Source organism: Centrocercus urophasianus, unplaced genomic scaffold (assembly GCF_019232065.1).
Source record: "Centrocercus urophasianus isolate 14NV4802_14NV808 unplaced genomic scaffold, USGS_Curo_1.0 seq_11, whole genome shotgun sequence".
NCBI classification, from domain to species: domain Eukaryota; kingdom Metazoa; phylum Chordata; class Aves; order Galliformes; family Phasianidae; genus Centrocercus; species Centrocercus urophasianus.
In genome coordinates this window covers 26,397,616-26,415,556 of record NW_024884253.1, presented here as the reverse complement: position 1 = coordinate 26,415,556, position 17,941 = coordinate 26,397,616, and the positions used below count along the sequence as shown (strand labels likewise).

General features: G+C 43.6%; 2 protein-coding genes across 2 annotated transcripts in view; one reads left to right on the top strand and one right to left on the bottom strand.

The window, feature by feature from the left end:
* The window catches only part of ZFAND1 (zinc finger AN1-type containing 1), a 6,311-nt gene extending 6,140 nt beyond the window's left edge, over positions 1-171 (bottom strand). Inside the window, exon 1 of the mRNA XM_042809020.1 lies at positions 67-171. Within this exon, the coding sequence (XP_042664954.1) occupies positions 67-121 (55 nt within the window). The 5' untranslated portion in view covers positions 122-171. The remainder of the gene's footprint in view (positions 1-66) is intronic.
* A 2,253-nt stretch (positions 172-2,424) lies between these two features.
* CHMP4C (charged multivesicular body protein 4C) lies at positions 2,425-17,584 on the top strand. Its single transcript, XM_042808581.1, has 5 exons — positions 2,425-2,664; positions 9,466-9,643; positions 10,583-10,697; positions 12,966-13,074; positions 15,501-17,584. Exons 1-5 carry the CDS (start codon positions 2,469-2,471, stop codon positions 15,563-15,565), a joined length of 663 nt encoding a protein of 220 aa, XP_042664515.1. The 5' UTR covers positions 2,425-2,468; the 3' UTR covers positions 15,566-17,584.
* The last annotated feature ends 357 nt before the right edge of the window (positions 17,585-17,941 follow it).

The following is a 17,941-nucleotide window of genomic DNA, read 5'->3' as shown; positions in this document are numbered from 1 at the left end:
CCCATAGAGCCCATAGAGCCCATAGAGCCCATAGAGCCCATAGAGCCGCGCAGCCCCGCTGCTCACCCAGCTGGCGGCAGTCCGCCACCCCGCAGTGCTGTCCCAACGACAGCTCCGCCATTTTCCTCTCGCGCCGCCTCAGGCGGAAGGGGTGGGGAGCTGAGCAAATGAGGCGCGCAAGCGCCATCGCGCTGCTGGAGGACTCCGACCGGGCAGGGGGAAGGGACGGGGGGGGGGGGGATAGGGAGGTGAAGGGGCGGGAGTACGTATGCAGATATGCGGCTCTTCCTGCCCGAGGGCGGGATTCGTAGTACCTGTCGTGTTACCCGTCGCGGTGATTGCTCGCTGTACGGGGCCGTCTGCCTGCTGCTACTGGCGGAAAAAAAAATGGTTCGTGCTTCTGGTTCTTTTGAGTCGTGTCAGGTGCAGAACAGTGCGTGTCCAGGAGACATAGGAAAAGGGAAGGGAGAAGACAAGCTCCCGAGATCCTTCTTGCACTTTTAATTACTAACCACTGCTGTGGTTTCTATAGGTATGCATCTACGCTTCTGAAAAACTGCATTTCTTTCCTGTGAAAATTTACTCTTTATTTTATCAGTCCTATGTGTGTTTTTAAGATAGAATCATCATGGATTAAAGCTCCATGCCGTTCCCTCGGGCCCTGTTGCTGTCACACAGAGCAGAGCTCAGCGCTGCCCCTCCGCTCCCTGTGAGGAGCTGCAGCCGCCATCAGGCCTCCCCTCAGTTCCTCTGCTCTGCGCTGAGCGCACACAGGGACCTCAGCTGCTTCTCACACATTTTGCCCTCTGGATCCTTTACCATTTTTGTAGCTCTCCTTTGGATGCTTATAGTTTTAGTTTCATGTCCTTTTTATATCGTAGCACTCAAATTTGCATGCAGTGCTTGAGGTGAGGCCATACAAGAGCCTCAGGGCACTTACACACGATTGTCCTCTTGCAGCACGGTGCAGAGCATGGCTAACAGCTGCCACTCACCACCACAGAGCTTGTGTCACCACTGACTTCTGCATCCAGTATTTACAAGGAGTCTGTGTCACCTGCTTGTCACTGACATCACGCATCAGGTGCTGGCACATTCATGGCTGGTTGGCATTGTTAGTGAGGTGATTGTTCCTCTGAAAACACTCCTTGCAGTATGAGACTTACTGGAAGAAAGACATTGAGGCCATGGAGTGTGTCCTATGAAAGGCAACAAAGCCTCTGTACAAGGAAAGGCTGAGAGACCTGAGACATTTCAGTCTGGAGAATGCTGAGAGGGGAACTCATCACTTCATAAATATGTGGGAGTCAAGTCTATGAGAGTGGACTCATTTTGATGGAGAGCAGCTGTGGAACATGGGGCAATGGGCAGAAACTTGAGCACAGGAAGTTCTGTACAAACAGAATATAGAACTTCTTTACTATCAGTGTGACAGCTCTGGAACGCCAGCCCAGAAATGTTGTGGTGTATCCCCTGGAGATATTCAAGACTGGTCTGAACACTTTCTTTTGTGACCTTCTGTAGGGAACATGCTTTGGGAAGGGGGTTGGTTGGACTAGATGATCTCCAGAGGTCTCTTCCAATCCCTACAATTCTGTGATTCTGTCATGGTGTGTCTGGAGCACAAGTCCTACGGGGAGCAGCTGAGGGAACAGGATTGTTTGGTCTGAAGAAGAGGAGGCTCGGGTGAGATCATATTGCCCTCTACAACTGCCTTAAAGGAGGTTGTGGGGAGGTGGGGGTTGGCCTCTTCTCCCAGGTAACAGTGATAGGACAAGGGGGAATGGCCTCAAGTCGTGTGAGGGGGGATTCAGATTGGATATTTGGAAACACTTCTTCCCAGAAGGAGTGGAGAGGCACTGGCACAGGCTGCCCAGGGAGGAGGTAGAGTCAGCATCCCTGGCAGTGTTAGGAAATGTGGAGACGTGGCACAGAGGGGACTTAGTTTAGTGGTATGGTGGGGATGGGTTGACAGTTGGACTAGATGATCTTTGAGGTCTTTTCCAGCCTTTATGATCCTGAAACTGGAGGGAAACGCAAGCTGTAGAGCTATCCCTAAACTTTCGATGTCCGGTCATCTCAAAACAGGACTGCGCTTCCTGCACTACTACCAAAGCACGTCGTGAGCGCTCAGTAGAAGGTGGGGCAGGGCAGAGAAACGCGCCAGGCGCGTTCCTTCGGTAGGAGCCTCCCCGTCGCCGCTCCCGCCGCCGCCCCACGTCCGCCGGGCAGCTGCCCGCCTCTCCGCCGCCCTCTGTCCCGCCCGGCGCCGCCCGCCCGCCGCCCGTCAACGCCGGTGCTGCCCTCGGAGCTCGCCGCCCTCTCGCCGCTCGGGGGGTACGCGCGATCCGGGGGCGGGAGGTGAGGCCGGCCCGGCCCGCCCCGCCGCCAGGTGCCGTACCGCGGCCCGGGAAGTGCCATCGCGCCTCTGAGGCGGCCCGGCCCGGGCAGAACCTTCCGACGCCGCGATGAGCAAGATCTCCAGGTTCTTCAAGGGGGGTGGCTCCGCGGCCTCCAAGGGCCGTGGGGGGCCCTCGCCGCAGGAGGCCCTGGCCCGGCTGCGGGAGACGGAGGAGATGCTCAGCAAGAAGCAGGAGTACTTGGAGACCAGGATTGAACGGGAGCTGGCGCTGGCTCGGCAGCACGGCACCAAGAACAAGCGAGGTGAGCCCCGTGTCTGCTCGGGAGAACCTTTAAGTGGCGACCTGAGTGGGTTGTGTGTCTTTAAATGGCCAGGTTCCTGCAGTTGGCCGCTGTGGTGGCTTTGGTATCCATTTGTATTTGGTGCATTGTGGAGTCATTATGGCTGACCGATAAGAGGATGCTTCATTCTTAACTAGTTTTGTGCCTGTAGTCCTGTGGGCGGTAATAAATAAGGTCAGGATTCTGCTTACATCAGTGCTGTCGTCTCTGGGAAGCAAATGGTTGGGACCACAGGGACACGCAGACCTTTGAGAAATGAGATAATTACCTCTTGAAGTTGCATGGATTCCTGATTGTCTACTCCAAGACTTATTTTTTCTTAAATGCTTCCAAACAGAGGCAGAATGTTCTGAATCAATGATTCACAATGTAACAAAAGAGTAGTTCTTTCACCTGCTCCTTCTGTTGCTGGATAATTTAAAAAGTTAATGGCATATAATTTAGAGCTTGTGAGGAGTGTTTTGATTATCCCCTTAATGTATTTGTAATACTTTAGCACTTAATAGTTGTTAGCAGGAAGTATTTACTTAGGATTAGAAAACATTGGTAGGAATTGGTCAGATTTTAAGGGACCAATGCCAGCCCAGCAGCTGAGTCTGTCTGCCTGTGGCATGTGAGCTCTCAAGGATGTCACGTTGAGGGTTGTCATGTTCCAGATATCTTAAGAGAGTTCTTACAGGCTTCCCTGCCTTCAACTGGAGCAGGCTATTCAGGGAGGGAATCTGGCTGCAAAGTCCCACTGTGGGACACAGTGAACAGATAGCTCCCAGGGATAGGTCACTGTGCAAGACCAGTGGGGCTGACACAAGGAAACAGGCTCATTCCTATGCCTGTAGCAATTCCTACCAAGACCTAGACATGTTGCTATAGAACTTCGTGCCATGCCTACACTTTAAGCTGCCATTACTGCAGTTTCCTGCCTCAGTCCTGCCTCACACTTCTCCCATCCTTTCTTTAGAGCTTCCTGAAGGGTGTGTTCCAGACAGCAGCTATAAAATGTCTTAGTTTTTCAGCTAGATTGTTTTTTCCCAGGCTAGGTTAAGTTTCTCTGGCTCCACAGCTGCAGAAGAGCTTGGGCACCTGCAAAGGAGGGAATGGTGCAGAGGCAATTACTCACTACTGGGAGAAGGCAGATCTGCTTCTGCAACCTGACTGGTTTATGTGGGTTCTGGCTGTTAGTCAACCCCATTGCCTTATGCTTAACACATGTGGCATTAAGCTTGTGAAGCTTCTCTCCCAGGTGTTTGTTTCCTCTGCTGCACTCAGTGTGCAATCCTTCTGGTTTTATCTATGCAGGTGTATGTGAAGTCTTATTGCAAACTGGATTTTGAACTAATTGTGATCAGAAGTAACTCCCTTTGATCTTTCTTGTCGTTTCCTCAGTAACCCACAGTTAAGGTCAGTAAAGAGAAAGTAGGGCAAGAAGTACAGAGAAGGATTTTTTTAGTGTAAAAAACGGTTCTAAAGCCAAAAGGAGGTGGTGAAACTGCAGTCATGAGAAATAAGAGAAACTCACCTCGCTGTGCCACAACAATTGAATTTGACAGCCTGAGTAAGCTTAGTTCCCCAAGAATATCCCTCATTTGATGTGACATTTGTGCTAGTTTTTATCACAGTTCATTAGTGTATAACAACACTAACTGCTCCCTGTGCTATGTTACAGAGGAAATCTGTGCTAGACTGCGCCTGTAGTAGTGCTGTGTAAACACAGAGTGTGAACGAGAAAATAAAAGTTGGAATCTACAATGCCTTGTTAAAGCAAATATTTCAAAAGGAGCTGGTGGGTAGCTTGATGTGTTCTTTTCGTAATTGCGCCTGTGGAGGAGCCTGTGGAGCTTAAAACAGGAGTGTCTGGGATGAAGCAGGATTTATCCAGGTACGGACAGTGCTCCAAGTTAGTGTGATCTCATTTGATTTTTACGCTTATGAGTGTGAGTCAGTTTTACTGACACAAGTGAGATCATATTCAGGAGCCAGCAATTTTTCACGAGTTCAGATGAGTCTGAGTCTTGGATGGGTTCATGTGACATCAGAAGATTTAATTTGCCTTAAAGCTGTAACATGTTAGCTATGTAAACAGATCCAAAGTGTCTGCTAAATATATTTGGCATCTCCTTTATGAAGTCTACATCTCTGCAGTTCCTGTATTGAATTTGAAATTAGCTGTGCTTTGGGGATGATACATTTGCCATGTTACCTAATGGTAACATTTTACTGCAGCTAGTCTATCACAGGGTTCTCTGAACAGCAGTGTGTGCTAGAACTTCCCTTGGAGAGATTATGTCATGATGAGCAGTATTTATTCGTACAATTCGCATTGCCTTCAAATGTCTCACCATATCAGATCATAACTCAGGATTTTTTTGATTTCTCTTGCTTTATTTTCTAGAGTATCTCTTGATGTTTCAATCATTGCACAGCTCCAAAATCCAGCAGCACACTGACTCTTCATCTTCAATATTCTGAAGGTCACGCAGCAAAATTTAAAGGACAGAAAATGATTCAAAGTGTCAGAATTGATGAGGTTCAAGTTGAGAAATTGGGGTAGTGCTGGAGAGGTGCAAGATGTGTTTTCTTTGTGCTTCTTTGGCTCATCATGTCCGGGTTAGCCATGACAACACCCATTTTCTTTATGATCGTGGGTTAGGATGCAATACAGCTCACCACAGAGAAGCTTTTTCACCTGAAACTTCCCACCTTCATATTAGGTATTCTTTTAGCATGTGGAGGGCTACTGCCTCCACTGTTAACTGAGTGATGGAATGATGACCAGGACTCTTTGTTTATTTGTTTAAAGCAAGTTTATCAGCAATGCTGAATGTATGAATAAGCACAGAGTACAAGTAAATGTTCCTCTAGGGTAGTCCTGGGAAGCATTTGTGTTCTGTTCTTCAAAAGCTGCTTTATTGTTACTGCTTGTTTGCTCTAACAATAATCCTTATGCCTCTGACCTTCACCTCTCCTGTCTCATAGCTTCACAGACATGCAAGTCTTTTATTTCTGTTTTGCTTCCTGAGAAGTCCATTTAGAAGGAAAAGGGTTTTCTGAAGTGTGTCAGTGCCTGTGAAAATGACTTTGTTTCAGCCTGAAGTCTACCACAGATCCTAAAATACAGATAAATGAAAAGAAATGAGTTTGAAGTACATAGAAAGAAGCCATACCTCTTTTTTTTTTTTTTTCTTTTTCTCTATATCCGGAATAGGAATAAAGCTTAACCTAGAGAGCCATATAATGCTACTGAGAACAAACCCTGTGAAGAAGGTCAGAATAACAGGTAGGCTTATATGAGTGGATGCTGCTAAGTGCCTTGTGTGGTACATTTGGGCAATGTTGGTGTAGCCATGTAGCATTCCTTTCCAATGAGCTACTTGTAGCCAGAATGCTGTTGAAACTGAACAGCAGTGTGGCAGTTGCATGCTGGCAGGGGCTGGGCCATCATCCCTGCAGTGTGTGACAGGGTGTGTGACAGGTAGGGACTGAAGGTTTGTGGCAGGGAGAGAAGAGGAAACTTTTAAGTGTGTCTTTGTTTTGTGACTTACAGCCATTGTTCTCTGCTCTTTTTGGTCACATTCAAAGTATCTTGCTGTCAGCTGGAGTGGTTATAATGAGTCAAGTGCCTTATTGTTACCGAATTATTGCCTCAGTTGTAACTGTTTGTGGCTTTCCTCGTAGTATTTAAAAGATGAAGAGTGCTGATAATAATCTTAAAGTGGTGTGATTTTTACAGCCTCAGCAGCATTTCATCTCCGAGTTCCTAGTTTGAGCTCAGATTCTGTAATCCATCAGTCCCTTATGGGACATGGAGTTTTTGTGAACCTTAGCCAAGAATGAGATCCAGTGTTTTCACAGTGGTGTTACATCTTCTGAAGACATAACCAGTTTTCCCTGGGGAATTTTAAAGCTTATTACACGATGTTCTTAATTTTACTTCAGAATATGAGATTACCAATTCCTGTACTGATTGGTGGAGGGCTTGTAGATGAAATGAGAAATCACAGTGATAATTTTGAATTCTGATCTATCATGAGACTGTGATGAAAGTGCCATGACTGTGCCACTGTTTGTGTTCTTTACTTTAGAAAATTGGATATTCTGTGTGGTCAGAATTACTATTACTGTTGCCAGAAATGGCCAATTTTGGTCATTTCTTCTTCCTTGCTGAAGCATCAGCTTAGCGCGATGCTGGAAAAGCGTCTGTGTGTAAATAACAGTGGTTCTTCAACATGCACACCTACACTGATGTAATAGTCTGTTGCTGTTCCACTCACTGAATTGGAAAATAGAATAAAAACTCAAATTAAAAACAGTGGTTCCTAATCCTACTAAGCTGTGTCCTACTTGTTGGACTTGAAGTAGAGCACAACACAGCTGGTAAACTACAAGGAATTGCTGAGCACTCCATTATGAAATGCAGGAGTTGAATCTGCTTCACTGGAGCAAAACAGAGCATCTGAGACTGCTTTCTCTTTGTCCTGGTGAAGACCTCCACTTCTTCCTTGTTAAACTGGTGTTACGCTTCTTCCTCAGACTCTGCCCCTACTTAGACTCATCCTACCTGGCTGTCTTTCCTTTTCTGAAATCTTGGAAATGGGCAACGCTCTCTTTCAGTGTCATTCTTAGAGCTTCAGTAAAGTAAGTTGATGTTCTCTTCAATTTTCCTTTTTCTTTTTTTTTTTTTTTTTTTTTTTTTTTTTTTTTTAATTAATAGAAATTACATTTCAGTTTATTATGCGTAGCATTTCTGTGAAGCATTTAAATATTGTGCTTGCAAGAATTGGTACACAGATTTCAAAATGCTTGTGTGGGCAGTGGAAAATCACTCAAAAGTAAATTTAATTATAATCTGTAAAACAGAAAAAACAGATTTCAGGTAACAATGAAATTCTCGTTTTATCTGTGCGTTTTATCTGTAGGGGCTATAATTACAGAACCCTGCAATTAAGGGCATATGTTACACCTGGGTTGATAAGAAAAAAGTGTGAATTGATTTGCTAATATGACCTTTGCTCTGTAAGTCACTGAAAAGCCACTCTGAGGTCTCCCTGAAGCCTTTTCTTCTCCAGACTGAAAGCTCCCAACTCTCTCAGTCTGTCTTCATAGGAGAGCTGCTCTAGCCCTCTGATCATCCTTGTGACTTCCTCTGGACTCTCTCCAGAAGCTCCATCTCCTTTTTAGAATGGGTGCCTCTGACCTGAATGCAGTACTGCAGGTGGGGCCTCACAAGGATAGAGTAGAAGGGGACGATGCTTCTGTTCCCCTGCTGGCCACCCCTCTTCTGATGTAGCCCAGAAAGCAGTTGTCTTTCTGAGCTGCAAACACACTCTGCTGGCTCTTGTTCAGTTTTTCATCCACCAATACCCCCACATCCTCCTTTGCAGGGCTGCTTTCAGTCCACTTGTTGCCCAACCTATATTCATGCTTGGGACTGCAAAGCTTCAGACTGTGTCCCAAAAGCTGGGTAAATGCTGAATTTAAATACTGAGTTAATCTATTTTGATTGTGGTTTGCTGTCCCTGTTCACTTTTCTGTAGATTCCAAAGACAGTGTATTTCACAGTCTGTGTGAATGCTTGTCCTTGTGCAGCTAATGATGGCAATTTTGACCATGTTGATTCCAGCACTTGTCAGTAAAGCAGTAAATAGATATTTTAGGGTATGCTGGCTTTATTTGGAGAACTGGATTCCCCAGTGTCTAGATTAATTGTTTTTCACACAAGCGATCACTTAAACAGAACACCAACAGTAATTGCTTTTTTCCACTGACTGGGAACTGCAGTTGCTTGCTGGCTCTGAACATGATTAAAAAATTAAATATAACAGGAAAAAAGACACAGCTATTAACTGGCTTTGAAAAAGCAATAGTTTCTCTGTCTCTCTTTTTTTTTTAAGTCACAATCCAGTCTCTTTTGTATGCTTTATCTTGCCTGGCTCATGTAGAGTTTGGAAAGAATAGTGGTCAGGAAATGGTTGTGGCAAGACTGTGTGTTCCACACCCAGAAACTGAGTGAAAGCCCTTTTCTCCTTCTGTTTGTCACGTGCCTTTATGCTGGTAATGATTTACTCTGGGCAAAGTACGCTGCTTACAGAACAGTAATCTCCCTGATTTAAAGAGATAATTAGGTGCTGGATTTAAGTGTGGTCTTGTCCACAGAAGCCTTATATCTTCTATACATTTTCAAGTTCTGAGTGCTAAATGTATGTTCCTTGCTGACTACAAGGAACAGAAGATACAACTGAAAGCCAAGAAGTGTGAATCCTCCCTCTGAGCTAAGATTAGGTCATTTGGACTTGCCATTACACTTGACTCTTTCTGCTGCTGAGGCAAACCTTTGATGCAGAGGTGGCCGTGATGCCAGATCTTCTTGCTCTGTCTTCCTTGTATTTTCCTTAGGTTTTGCAATCTCTTCTTTTCTTTCTCATTTCCTACTTTCTGATTTCTTTTCGATGTTTTTCTTTTTCATCCCTATCTTCCCCATTTTCTCCACGTGCACATGATGGAATTCAAGATCTTCTGTAGTGGAGGAGGATGCTGCTCTTGCCTGTTCTGAAAGGATTTAACCTAAAAGAGGCTTCCCAGCATGTTCGTGCAGCAGCATGTTGGTGATAAACAGACTGCTGATCCACTGTGGTCAAAGTTTGCCTCTCTGCTAGTAAGGTAGGAGGGTGAGAACTGTGACTTCCTCTGGTCAGACTCTTACTGAACTGCTTGTCCTTGTGTTTTGCTATGAAAATACACAATGTACTGTGCGTCTCTGCATTCCAGCTGCTTTACAAGCACTGAAGAGAAAAAAGAGGTATGAGAAGCAGCTGAGTCAAATTGATGGGACGCTCTCAACCATTGAATTCCAGAGAGAGGCGCTGGAGAATTCGCACACGAACACAGAAGTGCTCAAGAATATGGGTTATGCTGCACAAGCTATGAAAAAAGTGCATGAAAATATGTAAGTCACTTCTACTAGCTTTCAAAAGGAGCTTGGTAACAACTTTTAAGCTATATCATTGCTACGGTCTGTTGTATCCAGTCATTCAGTTTTTGACTTCATTTTGGTTCAAGCATTTAATGTCAGGAATGCTGTTGGTGCTGTTGTGTTAAATTTGGCAGAAAAATATCTTTTCTTAGCAGCAAGTTTAAGTGGAAGTCCAGCTAACTAAAGAGACCCAGGTGGAATTTTTTTTTTTTTTTTGTAAACATGCCTTGGCAGCAGAGACCTGTTGCTGCCCTCAAGTTTTCCACAATAAAACTGGATTTCTTCAACTAAGTGGATGCTCTTCCTCAAAGTCTCTAAGCTGGACTGTGTGGTTCAAAGTACTAGTTAGGCTTGAATAAAAGATAGAGTATTTTTTTCTTTTTGTGTGTGTAATACTTTTATATGGCCTATGTTGTTTCATGAGGTGTTTTCCTGCCTGAATAAAGAGTTATATCAGAAAGGTTGTTCTGGCAAAAGTAAACAGGAACCAAAACAATAATGAAGTTAACAATAAAGGGAAACTTCCAAGTGCGGTCCTTCTAAGTTTCCCCCAGTTCTGGTGAATGTTTAACATCAAAAAAGATCCATCTATAAAGATGCTGACCTCAGGAAGGAGGTGTGCTCTGCCCAGTGATTGTAGCTGTTGGCTGATGGATGTAAGAGAAGCAGAGAGAGGGGAAGCACAGGCTGCTGCAGAATGACTTGTGTTGTTATGCCACAGTGGAAGGAATTGGACTGAGTAAAACACACTAAAACTTGCCAGGAAACAGTAAGGTTTAAGTAAGGGAAATTACTCCATGTGAGTTCTTCTGCTTAAATAGAAGTAAACTGGGGTCTCTTCAGGTGTTTCCGAGTCCCTTCTGCACAATTTGAATAACGTGTCTCTAAAAACTGCTCTCTGTTATGTTGCAGGGACTTGAACAAAATTGATGACTTGATGCAAGATATCACTGAGCAGCAAGATGTTGCTCAGGAAATTTCAGAAGCTATCTCAAACAGAGCTGCGTTTGGTGATGAGTTTGATGAGGTCAGTATTCTACTAAGAACTGAGTTTTGGCTGTAAAATCACTCCGTAGTTGTTTTGCTGTACAGTGGTTTGTTCCAGTGTTTTATTTCTCAAAAGGTGAGGACATGATGTTCCGTGGCTCTTAACTTATCCTATCTATGACATCTTATGTTTATTTAGATCTTTGTAGAAATAAGAAACATGGAAATAATAAAAATATGGACTAAGAAAAAGAAAGTTTCAAACCCAGAGCCGTAGTTGTTATTTTCAATTGTAGCGTTCTCAGTTGCACCATAGAAGGAGAAGGTCACTAAAGCATGCTAAAGCATGTAATTTGTACTGCTCTAAATGGATACTGGAAGGTATAATTTGTTGTGCTCCAAACAGGCATCCATTTAACAAAATGCATTTTGCTGTCACTGCACCATGAACAGCCTACTGCTCCCAATTTTTGCATACCTGGGCCACATTTTAAGATACAGCATTGTTTTGGTGCTCGTAGATGCTGGTCCTGCCATTATTTTCTGGATTTTCTATTGTAGGAAAGAATGTAGAAGTAATTCCTGTTGCAGGCAGTGAGGGTTCTCCTGTAGAGCTCGCTTCCCAGGCACCTTCCAGGAAACTCTAACTTCTGAAACTTTGTTGCAGTAGCTTTCATCCAATGGTTGGATTTGACTGTTGTGTGCGAGGAGGTCCTTACTGCTGAGAGGTTGAGTGTGCTTTGTGCAATCTGTGGGATGTACAGCTGGAGGCCAGACTGAGTTAAAATACAAAATCAAACTAATTGTGCTACTTTGTGTTAAGATGGCCAAGCACTCGGAATCATTTGAATAATCTCTAAAAGAATCAAGCAACTCCCACCCTTCCAGTTAATTAATTCCTACGTACCCAAATGGACAGCAGAGAAAAATACATGTGCTAAATTGTATTTGCTTAATTAATTTCTGTTTGCTTTTTCATTCAGAAGTTTTTTTCCATGAGTTTTTGAAAATGGTAGTGATTCTCTGTATTTTTTTTTTCTCTCTCCATTATCTTCTTTCCTGTTTTTCCACTTTGAATCTAAATCATTAATATTGGTGTAAAGAATGGGATTTGGCTGACGTAAACTGGGCTCCAGTCAACTGGAAAACATACTGCCATCCCGTGCAGCTGTACAGGATCACTCAGTTTTCATCAGTGCTTAACTTTCAGGGGTCTAGATTCATTAGATGTAGTGCAGATTGACCCAAAATTCCCTGAGATGCTGGTCTGAGTTAATGAGTGTTTCCTGTTTTGGGAAAATAAGCCACTGTCAGTCACGTGAGGCATCATTGTAGCAGCACTGCTTTTGCATAGAAGCCTAATATTTACAGTACTTGTTCAGTCATTGGGAAATCTGGTTTGCATGCTACTTCAGCTTAAGAGTGCTAGAATCAGTGGCTTAATCACTAGGTTTTTGGAGGATTTATGCTGGAGGAGGAGATTTCATTTTTTCTTTTCATTTGAAGGACATTTTGACCACGCACGTGGATTTCCTCTTCACATGCATACCACTGAAACATGTAATTTGTGCTGCTCAAAATAGACACGTAAACATAAGGGTTATTTCTCCCTGGCATGACACTGTATGTATGAGGAAGAATGCAAAACAAGGTCCTACCATAGCTGAGTAGAATCCAAGGAATAAGCTTTTTAGAAAGCATAAAGCCTTTTTATTTTTAATGTTATGCTTGTAGATGAGACTATGCCCAAATTGACTTCTGCAGCCCAAAGGTGTTGTGTGCCTCAAGAGTGAGTAACAAGACCCAGGAGAACAACTCTCATCCCAGTGCTGCTTTGAAATCACACATAATCCTGGGCCTAGCATAAAAGGATGGAAGCACAGCAGTTAATGACAGTCTGCCTTATAACGAATGGAAACTGTTTGGTCTTTAAAATGTGAAAAGATGCACATTAAAATTAGAATCTGTTAGAACTGCGCAGTCTGTAGATTTGGAACAAATCTGATGAAGGCATTTGGACTTTTTTCTCTCCGTTTGCCTTTTTGTCACGAATAGTACACTGGCCTTTTTGTTTCTAGGTTTATTCTTTGACCTGTTTCTAACTTCCATCATCTTTATTTGAACTTTCAGTGAAGGTTATTTTTTTCACAGTTATGAAAATGATACTTGCAGTACACTACTTAATAATCTTTCTTTATCAAGCATAAACTGTTATTTCAGTCATACTTTGCTTTATGGTGGTTACAAGTGCCCATGTCTGAGATCACTGTCAGGACAATGAATTTGTTAATGTTCTCCTTGAATTTAGGATGAGTTGATGGCAGAATTAGAAGAACTGGAGCAAGAAGAAATGAACAAGAGAATGCGAGATGTCAGGCTGCCAAGTGTTCCATCCACATCGCTACCTTCTCGCCCCGGTAAACTGCTTGCTTGCCATTTTAGGTTTCCCATAATTAAGCCATGCTGTGTGTCAAAGAGGGAGAGAAAATCACAGATATGTATTTAACTCTGCTTTGTTTTCTAAAGCATTGTAAATTCCTTACCTATTTTTGCATAGTTTATTAGAAAAAGGAATTCTAGTTTGATTTGTGAGAGCATTTAGGACCAAAATCTCCATAGATCTGAAGAGGCAAATTCAGGGAATTTGACCTTTCACATATCCTGGTGCATCTCCTGCTGAAATGTAGTGAAATCACCAGAGAATGGGAAGATTTATTTTTTTCCCATGCAGTGAAATAATCAATCTTTTTTAATTAGAGTCTGACCTAGATACAAAACGTTTGCATCACAAAAATTCAGTTTTTCAGGTTAGTGGTTTGGTATTTGCCACTGATACTGTAATTAGAAATGCAAGAGGTAGCAAGGCGTGCAAATTGAAAGAAACATTGTCATGCCTTTGGTTTCTCTCTCTGGAACATTAAGCAGTACTCTTGTTTTTCTGTAGTTACGCTGTGTTTGTTTTGAATTAAGCTTGGGACAGACAACTGTTAACTGTATCTTTCACTGTGTCCCTGTTCTCTAGGAGCTGTAAGACTTGCTGTGTATTGGTGCTAGTAAAGAGAGAATAGATAATCAGAGGCAAGAATAACACTCATGACACAGCTGTGTGGTGCATTCTCTGCAGAATGGGGTACCTAGGTCAGCTCATTCTGAAGACTCGTGTGTTTTGGCAAGTGACACTTTAAATCCCTGAGAAGCAATTGAAAATGTTCCAGCTGGAACCATGGTCTCATCTCCTTATGTTAAATGGAGGAAAAGCCAGGAAGAAAATGGATTTAGGCAAACTCAGTGCAGACTGTAGTCTCGGCATTTCTGGCTTGTTTGTATCTCCTTTTCCAGATCCAGCTGTGCCAGCTGAGTGTTTTATTTGAACCCACACCGTCTCCATGTGATTCTCATTATCCCAGATTTGCTACTTCATCTTTCTAAATGGCTGCTTTGGGAAAAATTAGTCGCTTTTGCAAAACTGGCTGATCTATTTTGTAACTGTATGCTTACTTTTACAAAGAAATAAGAACAAAGCACTTAATGGTTCTATGCTGCTTCTAGTTGGACGTGCATGATGTTAGAGGTAGAGGAAGTGGGGTAGAGCAAGACACTATGACCTTCCCCTGCTGAACAGTAAGCCAGTGGCACCTGCAGAGTAGGAGTTCGACCTGTTGGTCTTCTGTGTCCTTCTCCCAGCTTGAATCTTTAGAAGTGGTACTCAGGATCTCTTCTGTGATGGTAGCTCCCAGCAGTAAGGCAGGAACTGACTGGCTGCACTAAAACAAACACGCAGGGCTGGTGCACACCCAGTAATGCAAATCCTGACGCACACACAGCACGGAGCTGGGGAGAGCCTAGGCTGAACCTGGGCAGTAGAGCATGCAGTTTGCAGGTCACTGAATGAAGGCTGTTTGTTCGGTTTGAAGGTCACTGAATGAGGTTATGATTCGGGCGGTGTGAAAACAGAATGGGAGGTTTGGGCTTTAAAAAAACAGTAAGAAAGTGAGTGTAGGACCTGAACTGAGTATTACTAACTGCTGCGAGCAGAGCAGCTAACCAAGTAGCCACTCGAGCAAAGCATGTTTAGGAAATTTTTTCCTTTCAATAGATGATAACTCCCATTAAAATGTAGTGATACCATTTGGAAACTGGACATAGAATCACCGGGTTAGAAAGGACCTACAAGATGATCTAGTCCAGCCATCCTCCCATCACCATTTCTACCACAACCTACTAAACCATGTCATGTAGCACCTCATCCAGACATCTCTTGAACACTGCCAGGACACATGCATGATGTGTGCATGCAGAACCCTTCAGCAGTATTTGGAAAGGTAGCCACCTTTCCAAGGTAGTCACAGGCCAGCCAGGGACAGGTAATTTGCTTCTGCTTAAGTGGAGGGGAGAAAACAGTGTTGCAGTGCTTGCTCACTCATGTAGGAGCTTTTTGGGGTCAAATGTGTTTTCTGTAGGAAACTTTCAGCAGGAGGTAATTGAGACCTGTATTGTTAACAGTGGGGTTGTATGTGAGCTAATGGTGTGACGCATCAGTTGTGCCTGTGCCTTAGTTTCAGCAGGGCTGGAATTGTTTTCTTTGGTGTCTGGTATGATGCAGTGGTTTGGAGAAAAACAGCGTTGATAACACACTGATGTCTGTAGCTGCTGCTAAGCAGTGCTGTACAGAGCCAAGGCTATCAGCTTCATCATCATTACCTATGTTTACCTTTCTTCTGAGTAAAGTGACCCAAGATCTTAAAACTAAAAAGCAGTATGCAAGGCCTGATGTTCACAAATTAAATTGTTTCTGATCATTATTGTTAGTTAATGATTATTGTTAACCTTTCTCTCTGTGCAGTTTCAACCAGGAAGAGAGTGGAGGATGAAGATGACATGAAGCAGCTAGCAGCCTGGGCTTCCTAAGAGCACGGTCTTTTCCCAACATGGAATGTTAGAGTACAGATGTAAAGAGCTACAATACTGTTATAAATTTACCAATTTAGCATGGTTGTATTTCATACACTTTTAAAAAATAGTGAATCTTACTAAGAATTTCCATGTGTGATTTCCATATTACAAAATGAGTTTTAAACCAAGCAGACGGAAAACAATAATTGCCAAAGCCTCCAAACTCAACATTTATTCCAGCCTGGGCCAGAGATGTTTTGTTTTTAGTATCAGTTTTTATTAGGTTATATCCTGCTGTTCTGCGAGACCTTGATGCCTCACCTGTGCACACACACAGCCGGATGCATTACTGCAATTAAAAAGATAAATAATGGAAGCCCCATCCTAGGGGTGGTGTGGTTCAGGCTGTTAGCCAAACAGCTTTATACACAGGACCAGTGAGTTCGTTTGAGCCCGAGAGCTAGTAGCTATTCATTTGGGCATGGGACCATGGCACCTTGTGGTGTTCTAGATATTAAGAGAAGACTCTTCTGTAGATCTTGTAATAGTCTATTCACTATTTTGTTTGTTTGTTTTAACTGTGGCAAGTGACAGCAAGACTATACTGTGCACAGCTGTATGGTCAACTTGAATTGTGTTTTAAACTGTTTCCAACTCAGCCAAATGGCAGCTCCCCTATGACTGGAGAAAATAACAGTGTCCAAGATTATGGAGCTCCCTGCTAAAAACCGATCCTTTAAAAAAGCCAGAAGAGACTTAGCCTTCCTGACATCCTTCCTTCCACCGTGGCTTTCTGGGACGAGTCTTTACTTTGGTTGAAAATACCCATACTCACAAGTTGAAATTCTACAATTTCTAAATTATTTTTATTCTGTTCCTGAATGGCAGCAGTATCAGTGTGTGATATTCAAAATGCCTTTTTAACCCTTTCTGCTGATCTGAACTACTTGTAAAGTTGACAGGTTGTTTTTAGTGTAAAGGACAGATGCCACTGAGTGCTAGCCCACTACATATATGGAGACATCACTGTTAAAATACAATACAATTAAATATGCTGGCTTGTACAAAGAAACAGTATTTAATCAGACTGAATGGCAGGAGCTTGCTGTAATTCACAAGGAAGTAGTAAAACACTGTGGAGTTTCTAGGGAAGTGGAAGCAGAGTCACATTGATGTTTGTTTCTTCTTTTCGAATCGATGTAATTTGGTGATGATTGAACCACTCGGGGAGTAGTGGGAGGCTTGCTTTCTGTAGATCCATAGCAACAGGAGGCTGACCAGTTACCCTGTGGGCTTTTGCCTGTGATTTGCTTTAATAGCCTACAGTAGGCTCCACACTGTGGTGTGTTTGGTTAGGCACAAGCTAATGTGTGTTTCTGGACGTGGCATTCTGGTGTGCTCAGAACCTTCCAAATTGTGTTCTTTGAATGAAACCCAAGATTACTAACATTTGTAAAATTTCTGTTTTTCAGTACTTCATTGTCTGTAGTGGAATTGCTTTTGGTTTGCATCCATCCGAAAGCAGAACTCATAGGATCACAGAATGGCCTGGGTTGAAAAGGACCACAATGATCGTTTAGTTTCAACCCCCTGCTGTGTGCAGGGTCACCAAGCACTAGAGCAGCAAGTCTCTGCCTTAGGTACAGAAAGTGCTGGTGGATGCTGATTCATAGCCCCGCAAGGCTCGGGGACGCATCTGGGATGTCTGAATGCAGGCCGTGCCAGCACAGCCCTGTGCTTCGCTTGGGACAGCTGGCTCTGTGCTCTGTGAGATGCTGTTTAGCTCATCAGCAGGCAAGAGTGAGTACTGTCACCGTGTTACTGTAAATACACTCTCTGTTACCTTGAACGTGTTTTATCAGAGGACTGTGGAAGCAGGTGGTGTACTGTAGCTGACCCTGGTTAATTATTTTAAGGTTGTTTTCTTAACAGGCGTGGACATTTTAAACCCGGATAGCTTGACAAAAATATTGGTTAAGAAAAAGAAGAGTTAATATATACATGTCTTGTAAATAAATATTTTGGTGCCACGATTGTGCTGGGTATTGTTTTCCTGGTGGGGAAAATCTTACCTGTGCTCCTTGCGCTGCCATCGGGACACAGTACTCTATTTAGCGATTGTGAGCATTTCTGAGAACATTTTTTGACATATTGGTCCTTCAGCACCAGCTTCGAATTCAATAAATCCTCGAAGGTATAAAAAGAAAATGGGGGGAAAGAGCGGTGAAGACGAATGAAGCAACGCGGCTGTGTTTTGTGGAGAACCTGAGCAGAATGCGCCTGCAGTGAGCGTTACGGCCTGCAGGCGGAGCTCTGCGCACAGCGCCAGGCGGCGGCGGGCTGCAGGCCGGGCTCAGTGCCGTCGTTCCTTCCGCTCGTAGCGGCGGGCTG